General features: G+C 48.1%; 1 protein-coding gene across 6 annotated transcripts; it reads right to left on the bottom strand.

The window, feature by feature from the left end:
• Positions 1 to 69: 69 nt before the first annotated feature.
• Positions 70 to 13,603, bottom strand: LOC1281707 (patched domain-containing protein 3). 6 transcript variants are annotated; one of them, XM_061644646.1, is made up of 7 exons: positions 13,400 to 13,603; positions 7,119 to 7,765; positions 3,361 to 3,607; positions 3,193 to 3,278; positions 2,550 to 3,113; positions 2,362 to 2,482; positions 70 to 2,281 (listed from the first exon to the last, which is right to left on the bottom strand). In XM_061644646.1, exons 2-7 carry the CDS (start codon positions 7,319 to 7,321, stop codon positions 500 to 502), a joined length of 3,003 nt encoding a protein of 1,000 aa, XP_061500630.1. In that variant the 5' UTR covers positions 7,322 to 7,765; positions 13,400 to 13,603; the 3' UTR covers positions 70 to 499. The 6 variants fall into 6 exon arrangements, with proteins under 6 accessions (XP_061500630.1, XP_061500631.1, XP_061500633.1 ...); XM_061644647.1 differs by having other exon boundaries at positions 7,119 to 7,786; positions 13,400 to 13,593; XM_061644649.1 differs by having other exon boundaries at positions 13,494 to 13,590.
• Positions 13,604 to 14,176: the final 573 nt, after the last annotated feature.

Genomic DNA, 14,176 nt, shown 5'->3' on the forward strand with positions numbered 1-14,176 from the left:
CAGTTATTTTATTTTCTGAATTTAGGAAAAGTGAAACACGACAATGGCTTATAGTAATACAAATGCATCTGCTATGTGTAACCGCTTTTTATTTCCCACAATATTACATTTTGTTTTTAATCGTTTCGATTCTCTCTCTATCTACTCGTCCTTAACTTCTTTCTATTGCTTATCAATTATATGTACAAATTGTAGTAAAAAAATACTTCTTAAAAATCATGCGTAAGGAAAGAGAACATGATCGATCACAATTAAAGTTATCAGGCAATATTGTGCTTGAGGCAGAGGACACTTAAACACTACTGCTGCTAAGCTTTTTCGCTCTCTCTCTCTCTCTCTCTCTCTCTCTCTCTCTCTCTCTCTCTCTCTCTCTCTCTCTCTCTCTCTCTCTCTCTTATTCCTAATGTCTGCGCGCGTTAATCTTACTTCTCCAGCTTTCTCCCACGGACGGTGTAAGTGCGTGTGTGCTTTAAATTCCGCTTCCCTCGCCGACACATCCCTACAGTTCCGTACCGTTCGGGGTATACTTTTCCTTGCCAATGAAGGAAATCATTTCCGTGCCCTCGCGGCACACTTTCTTCGTTGGACTGGGATTGTTGTTGATCGTGTTTAGACTGTTCAGCGATCCGCTGTACGGGGCCGGCCCGATCAGGCTCAGTATGACTGGCAGCAGTATCGTGCCGTGGAACAGTCCGTACGCAATCACGAGAAGGAATATTTTGAAAAACGTCCTGTAAGTATACGCCTGCGAGCCGGACAGTATCGAAAGGGACAGTATCGTGGATCCGCCGCCGTAGAAAACGGCCGCCCCGATGTGTAGCACCGTCTCGAGACTGCGCCGATTCCGATCGCCCTTGTTGATCGTGAGGAACGTGTGGCCAATGTGGGCCGCATAGTCAACGCACAGCCCGACGGCAAGCTGCAGCGCAATGCAGGACACGAGATCGAGCGTCAGTCCCCAGACCTGCATCAGCCCGCCAACGTTGACGAGCGTAAGTAGCACACAAACGAATATCCAGAAACAGATTTGCAGATTGACGATCAGCACCACCGAGCAGAACATGACGCCGATCAGGGCGAGCGAAATGTTGCGATAGATTTCCGTGTCGATGATCTCATCCGTCACCCAGTTGCCGAATATCTTCGCCCACAGGGTGCGGTAGTGATCGCCCGTGCTGATGTTGCTGCTCGCCAGCACGTCCTCCACCGCGTACTTGGCCGGCAGGTACTCTTCCCGCTCCTTGAACGGCCGAAACTTGAAGTCCATCGTCGTGACGGTGATGTTGGGTGCGGGCTGGCCGCACTTCAGCTTGGTGGCGAACTTGATGTTCATCTGGTAGCGGCCGCCCTCGTAGCTGAACAGGAACTTGCTCAGGTACTTGCGGAAGTCGGCCTCGCTCAGCGCATCCACCGCAATGTCCTTGTCGTAGTGCGTGTGCACAAAGTCCTGGAACGCAGTCACCCACGAGCTGAAGCTGTGCAGTATGTCGGTGCGATTCTCCAACCGGTGCGTAATGCCGATCAGATTGGGCAGCTCGGCCGTGTAGTTGAGATGGCCGAACAGGAGCATCGCCTCGTACCCGGCGTTTGGGTAGTGTTCGTGCGTTTTCACCACGAACTGGTTGTAGTACGTTTCCTCCGGGATGAACCAGTTGGGGTCAAACTTTTGCCGCAGCTTCAGCAGATTGTGCACGTTGACGCCGGTCATCAGGACGACGGCCAGTATGACCAGCACCTTGCCCACCGTCGTCAGCAGGAACTTTGAGTAGAGCGCGTTGATGAACCGGTGCATCAGATTGTACTCGCACCAGAGCGAGGTCGACTTTTCGTCGTGCACCACCCACAGCAGGAACGAGTTGCGCCGGCTGGCAATGCGCAGCTCATCCAGCGTAAATATGGCGACGAAGAAGGTGATAACGAACACGAACATCATGAACACGCCGGCCGCCGCGTAGATGCAGAACGACTGCAGCGAAGGGATGACCGTGATGGAGCCGACGATGAATGCCACAATGTCGGTGAGCGATGTGACCGTAATGGATGCGCCAGCATGCTGCAGCATCAGCCCCATCCGTTCGGCCAGCTGCAGGTCGGGATTGGCTTTCCGCACCTTCCGATAGCAGGCCATCATGACGAACATGTCGTCTACGCCGAGCCCCATCAGCAGGAAGGGCAGCGAGGTGTGTACCGGGCCGTAGGACACGCCAAGCGCTGCCACAATGCCACAGCCGGCGACGAAGCCCATTCCGACGCTCATCAGTCCCACCGATCCAAGAATGACCTAGAGAAGCCGGCACAAACAGAATCCAGTTAGTGGGTCATTGCTTTGGGGCCACGGTGAACTCTCGGCGGTTAACGTACCCTAAACTCGGTCCAACTGAACTTCGATAAGACGAGCTGCATGTAGACAAACATAACGATACCGCCGTAGATTAGCTTATCCATGTCCTTGAACATTGATTCCTCGCTAATGTCTCCGTAACTGCGGTGCGAGAAAGATAAACCGTTAATAGCAGTAGTTTCTGTTATCCATTCCCTGCGCCCCTTACCTTCTTCCGGCCGCATAGTAGATGTCGGTCTCATTGTTCGACAGATCCCGCTTCGCTTTCGTAACAATCTGCAGGAACCGTTCCTCCCACAGCATGGCATTCTCGGTGACCCAATCCTCCGTACCGGCCGCATTGCCACTCACGTCCGAATCCACCTCGGAGAAGTTGACGTGCACGAACCAGTGCGTAACGAGCGAACCGGCCGACACGATCCGGCCACTCCAGTCGCGCTTCACGTCACCCAGCAGCTCGGCAAACTCGACCGTGTGCCCCGTCATCGGGCTGATCGTGGTACGGTTCAGCTTATCCACAATATCCTCCTTCGACAGGCCGGCAATCGTGGTGCGATTATACTTCCACAGCTCCAGCAAGCTGCTACCGTAGCAGCCCAGCTCGAGCCGCTCCACCATCGGGCAGAACAGAAACGAGGGCACATCGATAACGGGTGTGAAGAAGGGTTTGCTCTTCTTCGGGCGGCGTGTCGTTACCGACGGTTCCTCGAGGTCTTGCGCGTGGCGCTTTCGGCGCGACAAATCCGCCGTGTACTCCGCTATCAAAGGTACTCTGGGGAAAAAGGGAAAATGGAACATAAAACGCTTAATTAAGAGCTGTCTGAAGGGAATGGTCTGAGGGTTAGCCTTACTTGTGGCAAACATCGGTCCAGCCTAATCGTTGACCCTCGCTATTGTGAAACGTGAAGCCTTCCACTTCCTCCGTGATGGTTGCAATCTGCGAATATAATAGAAGATATCAATACCCGTTTCCGCTTTACAGCAAGATGCAGCAATAGGGCAGATGGTCGCTCTCTTACCGTCTGTAAAACTTCCGGCACCAGCACATCCGGTGCGGTGATCATAACCGTTTCGATCCGATTGCCTTCCTTAAAGTGCTCTATCAGCCAGTTGGTGTCGTGCTGAAACTTCGACCCCACCGGTATCCACAGCTTCATGGGGCTCTTTTCTTTGTGAAACCGGATGAAGCCCACGCTGCACAGGGCGACCAGCAAGAAGCACAGACCGATCGTTTTCCACGCATTGTTCGCTATCCAGTAACCGAGCCTTGATTGGAGGTAGGGAGAGAGAGAGAGAGAGAGAGAGATGTATAGAAAAGAAAGATATGATATTAATCCCGGTTTGCTTGAGCTCATACAGTAGGCGATGGACAGTAGCAGTCTAAATGTATGAGGATGGCACATGGAAAACAACACAGGAGCGCACGGAAGACGTGGCTGCAGTCATATTTATGAGCGCAAGAGGTTGAATGCCGTCAACCGTGTCGGGATGCATTTAACTGGAACAACCTCATTAAACTGTGCGCGTTTGACGCAATTAGATGAACTAAGTCGGTCGAACAAATGCGGTGAAGAATTTTCCTCCTCATACTCGCCAAACGGAACTGCTGCATGCACTTTCTTGTCAAAGATATTTGATCGGGCAGACGCGTAGAGAGCTGGGCTTTACGCTATCCCAATTTGTGGGAGGATTAATAGTCATTAAAAAGGTTAAAATAGAAAGGTAGCGTCGTACGAATAATTTACAAAGGGCACAAGAAAGCCCTTCACTGATGATTACCAGATATCGTGCCCTTAGTACTGCTACTGGCTAGCAGATGGCGCCACCTCCAAAAGCATCTGATCGTTTGTAAATTATACAAAAATGGGTAGATTGGCTCTAAAAAAATCATTTTTTGCACACACACTGCTCGTCATCTGTTATCTCACGCGAAAAGTACACAAGCGTTCAATTTGCAAAAGTTCAATCATTTACGTCTGGCACGTGCCATCCCTGTGCAACTCTATCTAGACGGTGTCTGGATGGTCGTTTTTTCCCATGCTTTATATTTTTGTAGATCACACTGCAGGTCACCACCACCATTCGGTTCGATTCAACGGCCAGTTTTGTTTGGGTTTGATCATTATGTATAAACAAACTGCACACGCGCGCGCGCTCGCCCGCTCAAAGTACTGAATACTGTGTATTTTTACACCTATTTTTAATACAATTGATAAGACGCGGAACAAATTGTAGCACCGCGGCAGAGGATGGATGCCGGAGAGCAACGAGCAAAAAAAGCGGCAAAGACAGACAAGACAGAGGCGGCCAGTGACTTATCGTTCTCGTTAGTTATATCATCATCGGTAGCAGATTTATTGCCATGCATATCATTTCGTTGTAATAACCCGTTGACCGCAAAAAAGCATCTTTTGTCCGTATTGCCGCACTCTTCCTGCACTGGGCAAGAATGATTGCAAAGCGTGGATTCTCTATAGCTTGTAGCAGCGAGATAGTGACGAGCCATTTAATCGGCTTTCACTTTTACGGATGGTTAATACATGACCAACGAAGAGGAAGTGGCATTACGAATTATTAAAAATAAACCAGCAATAGCAGATACAGGGTTTCCCACGATTTATTGGTCAGTTCCCATGATTTTTTGGTGCGTTCCCACGATTTTTTGGTTGTATCCCATAGATTTTTGGTTCGATCCTATAATTTATTGGTATTTTCCGATTGGATATCAATACAATTAGACCAAAAAATTCTGGGAAACGACCAAAAAATCGTGGGAACGCTCCAAAAAAATATGGGAATCCACCAAAAATTGATGGGAACCAACCAATATATCGTGGGAAACCCTGTAAGATGGTTTCTTCGACAGGCTGCGTCGCGTCACGTCTGTTAAAGCCTATTATATTAAAGCGTAGTTTGAGGTCTTAAAGCCGGCACTTCTTGCCGGGTGGCCACTTTTATGGTTCCATTTAAGACTTTGCTGTTAACCGTCTGAAGAAGATGGTAAAGAAATTTGCTATGACACCACTTTCCTGACCTTTCTCTAAACAAAAACAAACATTCGCTGTCGGTGCAGTTGCAAACCGATCGTGTCACTGCACGCAGCCGGACATTGCCAACCGCGGTCCGGCGGCGGTCAAGGTGAATAATTCCAAATAGGCGTATGTGTGGCCCGTGCTAAGCGATTATGCAAACAGGACGCATATGCCGCGCCTCGCATCGTACATGGTGACACTTTTACTTTTACAGCCGCAGATGTTTGATTTTCACACTCGCCTCTGGACCGACGATCAAGCTTAGCTGTTGTGTGGTGGGGTTACACGTTTATTTATTTGTTTTTTTATTACAACAGAGCTTCATTTATCACTCTCGATTACGGGCAACATATCAAGGTCGATGTTGTGTTCTGTTGGCGATAGTTTAATCAAGCCCGTCTGGAGATTGTTGTAGAGGCCAGCCAAATTGTGTGTGCTCTCTAATCGGTTGCTACATCCATTTGTCCGGATACAGTTTGTCAGCGATCCACATAATGCTCGAGCGTTTAATGATCGTCCGGTATGTTATCATGGGTCTTTAATTGACTAATCCATTACCATCTGTGTGTGTGTGTGCTGTGCTGTGAGTACAGGAGTACTACCAACCATATTCTGTTAACAGTCAAACATCAATCATATTAAGTTTGGCCCTTGGCAGAAGCCCTCCATGCCTCGAATGAACAATGTTGCCCTTAAAAAAAATGCCAATCTAACAATGATCCAGCAATATAAGTAAAACGAATCGATTCCTTCATTTCCGATTACCTCGATTCATGTTAAACCTTCTCCTCCTTTCCCCTCTTCCGAAGGAAATCCTCCCTCGAAACAGTTGTCATTGGTGTGTTATCACATTCGGATCATGCGTTCAAGTGAACCTTTGACGAACCGTATCGGACCTGCGTTATCAGTATCAGACGGTGTGTGGAGTAACACAATCGAGAGTATACTTTTGTAAGAAAAAAAGACACAAAACTCGATTCGCTAAAAATAACCACCGTGTTGTGGGGGCATTCTTTGAGAAGGGGAAATACCCATTAGGAAACGAAACCGCATATCATCTTAGGACTATATCATCAATAGTACACAGGTGGGATGCGACAACCGCCCTTGAAAGACAAACGGTGGACCTCAGCTTCCTTTTAACGGTAAACCGCTTTCCAGCGACTCCAATTCCATGGTCATTTGGGATTGGACATGCTGAGAGCTTTGACTTTAAGTCGCAGCGGAATTTATCGACAAACCGTCGAACCGGTTCTAATAACTGCACCTCCGCCAGCCAGCTTATTCCAACCCGCTGAATGCAGAAAGAATGGCGTGAGAGCTCGAATTTAAAGTTATTTCCCCTTCGCCCAAAATGCCGTTTGATGATCTTGGCTGTATATTTTCTGTCTGTGTTTTGTCCGAAACCTGTTATTCCAATGCAACATTTTCATCAATGCTCTTCCGATGCTCTGCTCTGCTTGGCATTAACATTTCCATATTCAAATGTGTTTGATTAACACTTTTTGTTTGTTGCCTGCCGTTGTTGTGCTCTGATCAGGAAAGGATTTTTCTGTGTTTCAGTGTAGGAAGTGTGATCTCTTCGCGTTCCTCGTGACCTTGGTAAAAATTAGCAAACCGATAAAAATTCACTGTCAAGTTCACCGGTGTGGTCACTCCGTGTGTCTGTTTGGATCTATTTCTTCGTTAATTTTAATACCAAAAATTGACGATCGTGTTTTGCCGATCGTTAGCATTTTACTTACCGGTAGAAAAATTTCCCTATCGCCATCGACACGTAGTACGACAGCCGTCCCATGCAGTTCAGCCGGTCCACGTTCGGTTCGTCGCATTCCGGCTGCACACCCGGATGTGGCTGATGATTGCCACCATTTTCAGTCGTTGGTTTGTGCAGATTCTCCTCACTTTCCGCCCGATGATGGCCATTGCTAAGTCCGTTACCGTTCATTGTTTCCGAGGCAAGTGGCTGCACTAAAACACTATCCTCACCCACTGTGGCCTCTCTTCCAATAGGATTGCGTAAACACAGCTACTGAGCAATTTTCACCAAAAACTGGCCCTCGCCCAGCGATGATGATGGGCAATAATTTATGCGACGCTTATCACAATTACCCCGCGGCGCTTGACGTGGGACACGCGAACCAGCCTGACGCACATGTGCCGTCGTTGTTGAGCAGATTAACTGAAATTGATACACACACACACACACACTCCCGGAGCGTTTGACTTCACAACAGCCGTTCGGGTGGATAAATGTGCTGGTCTTAAACTGACAGATCGCTCGAGCGGTCGTCACTTTGCTGCGGGTTCACTACTACCGGCAGGCACTCTATGGCAGGAACTGAGCAATAAGGCTTCTCTATTTGTACATTCTGATTGATCGATTGCAACACTGTGGAAAGAAGGAATGTAACTGGCTAGAGCAGGTGAATAATATGCGTGAATGTGTTTTGCTTCGCTCCCTTAGCAGGCGATGCTTTACAGGTGCAATAGGGAAATAATGAGCTTGTACACCTGAATTCTTCCTTTCTGATAACGATCCAACTCTTCATTAGTGCATTGATTCGTAGCAGTGGGGCAGGGGGGAAAGGTGCGAAGCTTGTGGGATGGTTTAAAATTTTAATTGCACCCCATCTCCAGTTACGCCAGGCCACCGATGGCAAGTCAAATAGACCCGGCCCGAGTCATACTTAATGCCCGGTTTATTTCTCACCCTTTCTCGAAGCGTTAATTATTTCACTGCAGCAAGGGGGTACTTGGTGGTGGTGCCCCTTGACCGGATGGAAAATGGGAATTGCACGTCATGCCGCCCCGGAGGAGGAGGAGGAAACGTGCACCTTACCATTTACAGGTGCCATGCTGTTTCCAACTAAACACTATTCTCCCAACAACTCTGTCGCCATCTTTCGATAGTGGTAAAGCTTTCGAAGCGCCATTAGACCATCCTTTCCCACACGCACAACAAAAAAACACACGCCCTGTTATAGCAGCAATTAAAACAAAAACTTCCCATTGTCCAGCGTCGGACGGGGAGGGGTAGTGGCCGGTTTATGGCATCCACGACCCACTATGAATAATTGCAGCACCCCACAGCCTGCTCTTTTGTGTGTTGGTGTGCTGCTCCGTACATATGAATGAGCCGGCAAGACAGTGAGGAGAAATTAGTACACCACACAGTGTGTGCGTCACTATGGTAACAAAACAGTGGGCACTGCGCGACCATGGCGCGTAATCACTTACGCGAATGAAATGGAAATGGTCCACTATCGAAACACGCCTCGCCACGTTAGAAGACGATGTTTGCGCGCAAATTCTCTTTGTGTCCTTGCGCGCCTCGCTCCCGTCAAACGCGGAGACGCGGATGAATGTAAACTTGTTAGATTATCGTTTGATTACTTGCGTCTGATCAAACTCAGCACCAGCCCATGGAGCGGACGGGTGAAGCCTTCGCGGGCCAAAGATTCAATTAGTCTTAATCAATTGGGTGGTGAACTTTGGTGCAGCCCCCGGCCCGGCGGTTCGCGATCGTTCTCTCGGCCCAGATAGGTCGCGCGTTTGCCTTGTTCTCATTTGCCGTGCATGAGAACCGATCGTGGACGTGTATGGGGGGGTCGGGCGGGCTGTGCCGCAAACGCAAACGAACGGATGACCTGAAAACTGGCTACCCCGCTACGTCTGGGGATGCAGATGTATCGAACACCATTAACCGTGGGCCAAGCATTTGAGTGATGGGTGAATGCAAACTTTCTCTTCAATATTTGTTGCAAAAAAAAAAGAACATAATTTGGGTTCGTCCCATTTCCCGACCTCTTCTGAAGCTGATGAAGGGGTAAAGTCTGGCGTTATTACTTACACATTGATTTTGTTTGTGCCTGCATCATGCTTCAAAATACCAAGCGCGGAACGAATCAAAGCTCCTAGAACAGTCTCAAAAACCAAAACAACTCGATCGTCATCATCATCACCATCGTCGGTGATCGTGTCAAAAGATGCTGTGTGACGTTGTTCAACTTATTTTTTCCTGTTTTGCCCGGAATGTAAATAAAAAACTAAAACTCATTCTAATCTTCACCGCACATCGTTCAAGCCGGTCGAATCAACGAACTGAAATGCGCTTTTTTGTTGCTTTCGCTTCTGAATTCATTCTAATCCGCATTCGAACCTGTTCTGTGCTAGAATGTTCGATCGAATTCCTTCCCGACCCGATCATCAACGACCATCTCTTGGCTGGGCCGGTTTTTCCAGCGCACGTTTTTGAACGCAGGTGCAGGCGCAGGGGAATGCGAAAAACACGTTGAACTTTTCCACGTTTTACGCGCCAGTTTGGCGCATGGCCTTGAAAGGGAAGCCAAGCGACGCGCGAAGTTAATGAGAAATAAAACGATCGTCATCGCTGTTACGCGCACCTTTTTTAATGCTCTGGGACGTGATCAGCAAATCTCCTCCCCCTTCGAGAAAGATATGTACAATCGAGGAAGGGAGCATAGAGCGGGAGAAACAACGATCGAGGGCAAGGTCACGGTTAGCGAGTGTCACCCGTTCATGGGCACATTCTCTTCGAAAAATCGATAAAAAAAAACAAACAAACACACACACACACACCCGGCGGCACCCGGCAAATGATGCGGTCAGTTTGACGAACAGACGCCGCCGATCGGTAGGCCATGCACATACGCGCGCGCGCGAATGGAACCGCTAAGTGGATGCGCAAACACTTTCGACTGCTTGCGCTTCTTCTTGGCGCTTCGATGATGTCCGTTGGTGGGTAGAAGCGGAGGGCGCAGCTTCTCGCAGTGTCACACAGGATGACAGGCGAAATATAATACAGGAAGTAGCCGTCCGCCGTCCTTGGTCACGGGCGGGTCAAACGCCAAAACATATGTGCAGATACGGCTTTGTACAGCGTGTAGCGGCGCTGATTCACCACGCCGGGGTTAAAAGTCTTCCATGCGAGTCGCATCGTGCTGAGCTAACGCTTCTCTTCTCCACTCTTGAATGCATTCGGAATCAATGTTTCGAGATCAGACAACGGCCACCATGACGGACACAGATTAAATACGTGCCAATGTCAAGCGCGGAATTCGGTCATTAACGCAACGACGACAATTTGATACCCACCCTACGGCGCTCCGGGGCAAATGTAGTGAAAGGATGCAAAGGCCGGTGCCGCTTTCGGAGCAATTGTGTGACAGAACTCGCGACCGGTCCAATGTGGCAATTTTCAATGTCGCCGGAAGCTTGAGACGCCGCAAACAAAACAAACTGCCCGCCTTGCATACACTTGGCTTTTTCGGTAGTTGAAACAGCAGCATTCTTATTGCTCTTCAAACACACGTCCACACGAGGACATTGGAGGTAAATTTATGGCCCCAAACACAATCTCAATCACGGGCGGGTTTTTTTTACGATTCGGGAAGCTTCCACCCCCCTTCCATGGCAAACAGCTAATGTTGGGCGCACTTTGCGTGCAAATATTGGCTGCGAATATATAAAAATCAATATAACGTGTTTTACCCCACAAAATGGCCAATTTCGGTTGTGTGTGATCGCGTGTGTGTCCCGTTTGCCTGCAATGCATGGCCTACTATGACTCAACTCCACAGATTCGAACTCCCACCGGATTGGAATCATAGTAGCCGCTGTTTCACTGCCGTATTTTTTGCCCTACGCTCTCGCGGTTCTACATAAGATCGACGTCCGAATGATGAGTTCGTTGGCGCATAATTGATTCGACGCGTCGATCAGACCACTATTACACAACTTTAACAAATTCCGATCCCTTCCGTTCTATTGCATCACGGATGGAAGGTTGCAAAAAAAAAAAACAACCATGGCTAGTTAAGCGTTAAAACAGGTTGGTCCTACAGAGGCCGCTTTATACCGGTTTTGGTTGTTGTTGTCCTCTGACGCGCTTCGTTCGACGCACAGAAAAAAAAAAACCAAATATCCACAAACCCTTCATACACACGGACACAATTAAGTGAAACTTGCCTTTCCTCCCCTGATTTTAAATCGATATACAGGAGAAAATCAACCAAAATTATGGCTTTCTGCGCTTTGAGCATTTTCTGTGCTGTGTGTCCTTTTCGTTTGTAGGTCGCGAATGCAGGTTAAATTGGAACCGGTTTGGTCCCTTTAATATCCCCTACTACTGGGTCATTTCGGTGGAATATGTTGAAAGTTTTGATTGAAACGCGCCCTGACCCCGTGCCTTTGTTGGCAACAATTTCCATCGCAGAACGGACGTTTGCATCGATTATCCCTATTTTTGCGCGATAAAGCGTGCCATCACCGTTTGGCTGTTTGAATTCAATTACTAGCATCAATCCGCCGACGTGTGCGATCGATTGATTTCGTAACCTTTTCACACCAGTAACAGTACGCGAAGTCGGAGAGGTGCATCCGTGCATTAAAATCAGCTGTCCATTCGTCCGCCCTATCTCACTGCTTGCTGACCTTTCCTTTCCAACCCCGCTGCCCGCCAGCAATCTTTTCTGGTGCGCACTGAAACAAAAGCTAGCTGAGCTCGTGTGCTGCGCTCCCTACTAGCAATGAGAATGTAAAAGTGTGCGTCTTTCAGGCGAGGGGCATGTAGAAGCAGGGGGAGACGGTTGGAAATACGCGGAATTACGCGGCGGCGAGAGCGTGTTTTGCTTTCTACACAGTTTTTGCACTCACACAATCACACATGTGTGAATGTGTGCGTTCACTTTCAGCCAGCGCGCTCAGTTTGGTTTTCTCGCAGCGGCTTGCTGGTGTCGGTGTCTCGCTCGCACTAGTGCAGCGAGTGTTCCTCGTGCGTTCCCTTTCTTGCTACCACACAAAATCGTCAGTACAGTTCAAGCCTTCGCAGTGTGAGGCCGCGCGCGTTTTAGCCTAAGTCCCGGGCGCTCGATGTAATTTGAAGTGAAGTGTTGAAGTGTTATTTATTTCAATTCACATTATTACGGCCTCGGTCGTATTTTCCAGTGTTGAAGTGTTGTGCACATTGAAATAAAGCAGCGTTAATCTTTCATAATTCAACATGAATATGTAAATTATGCTGCTTTATTTCAATGCTTTTTTTACAGTATTCAACATACAAAACATACAGGCAGTAAGGCGGGTGCTTGAAGTGACGATTTTTTTTTAAATATTTATAATATAAAATATGTGTGGTTTTGTGGCAAGATTGTGGTTAGCGATGTGTGGAACTGTGCCTTAAGTTTCAATAAAGTGTAAAAATATCAAACGAGTTTGATGTAATTTAATTTATTTCGATGCATGCGATTTTATTACGCAGCAAATCAAAGTGAACGAAAGCGCACAGCGCACAACGCGCAACGAAAGAAACGAGGGGGAGGGGGTGTTCAGCGCAGCGCGCAAGTGCGGCAACAGCGCAGCGCAAACCGAAAGAAACGCGAGAGAGCAAGAACAGCTGATCCGCGCATCCAGCGCAGCGCGAGAGGAAAAAAACGGGAGGGAGGGGTATCAGCTGATCAGCTGTTTTGTATCGCGAGAGCGCCCCGTGTAATTTGAAGGCATGCGAGAGAGCGCTGCGCGCGCTCACTCTCAATTCGGAAAAAAATCACTGCGCCTCGACTATGGCGGCCAATACAAAATCGACCGAACCCCTTCCCCCTGTTTCTACATGCCCCTCGCCTGTAAATTTCGCTCTCTTTGTCTGTAGGGCTCCCTTCAGTCGCTTGGCGAGAAATACAAAGAGGAAGGGACACCCCCGGCGGAAAACATCTGTCTTTGGCACATCCACTCACAACGACCATGGCACGGTTAACAAAGAACCAGCTAAGACGCATCTAAATACGCAACTAAACTCGCTACCACTACACTAGTACGCAAGAATCACCGCCGGTACGGGATTTTCTCGTGGCGTTTCTCACTTGGCGGCGTTATTTTCACTGTGCCCTCCGGTAGGGATCGGTATTTGCAGTGCTTAGAGAGCGAATGCAAACCCGGAAATAAAAATGTTCAAAAATAACACCGAGAAACTACTGTCAAAACATCAAGCTAGACACACACTCCGTACCTCGGTCAAGCAGAACGCGTAGATAACCACCATGCACTCTAGAACAGCACAGGGACTTCACCGCGACGGGTCGCGCAAGAGAAGGGAAACGCACCAGCCGCGAGATGTGCGCCGCGCAGCGAAACACGCGTGTTCGACCGTCTGCTACGAGTGGCGAGAAACGACTTCACCTTCTCTCGGCCAACTCGACTGGCGATGGTTTGCTCTCGCACTGTACGAAACCGCTCGTGGCACAGGGTGGCGAGGAACGAAACGCGTTCAGTGCGTGGCCAGAAAATTTAAAGCTATGAATTTTTTTTTACTTCAGCGGACCAATGGATTTGTTTAATTGCATGGATTTTTCTAGCATAGTTAAGCACTCACACATTTTTTTTGGTCAATTTAGCACTGCTAGTCGTTAATTGATGGCGATACATTAGGTACATTGGAATGCTTCTTATCGGTGGGTTATTTTTGTCCCATTCGGTTCGGTCACTAAAACGCATTCCTTCCAATTCAGACAATCCCTTCCATAAAATACACAAATCATGTCGTGAAGGTCTTAATTTCCATACTATTAGCGATCGTATCTAGTGTGAAGTCACTTAACAACGTATTCGCTCGTTAGCAGCTTCCTAAAAGAGCATCGGAACTTTGTTGCAAAATCATTTTTGAACAAGACCATCGTATCAATATCATGTTAATAATTAAGCTATTAGTATTTTTTTCCTAGAACTAATATAACATAAAAAGTCGACAGTTATTTGTACATTTTAATTTAATTTTATTTTGTACACT

This window comes from Anopheles gambiae, chromosome 2 (assembly GCF_943734735.2).
Source record: "Anopheles gambiae chromosome 2, idAnoGambNW_F1_1, whole genome shotgun sequence".
Lineage (NCBI taxonomy): Eukaryota > Metazoa > Arthropoda > Insecta > Diptera > Culicidae > Anopheles > Anopheles gambiae.

Bases quoted from the DNA above. Each gene is read 5' to 3' on its own strand.
- LOC1281707 (XM_061644646.1), bottom strand. From the start codon at position 7,321: ATGAACGGTAACGGACTTAGCAATGGCCATCATCGGGCGGAAAGTGAG. The intron at 3,279-3,360 runs GTAAGAGAGCGA...TTATATTCGCAG, and splicing joins TGCCGGAAGTTTTACAGACG to ATTGCAACCATCACGGAGGA. The intron at 3,114-3,192 runs GTAAGGCTAACC...CTTTTTCCCCAG, and splicing joins TGGACCGATGTTTGCCACAA to AGTACCTTTGATAGCGGAGT.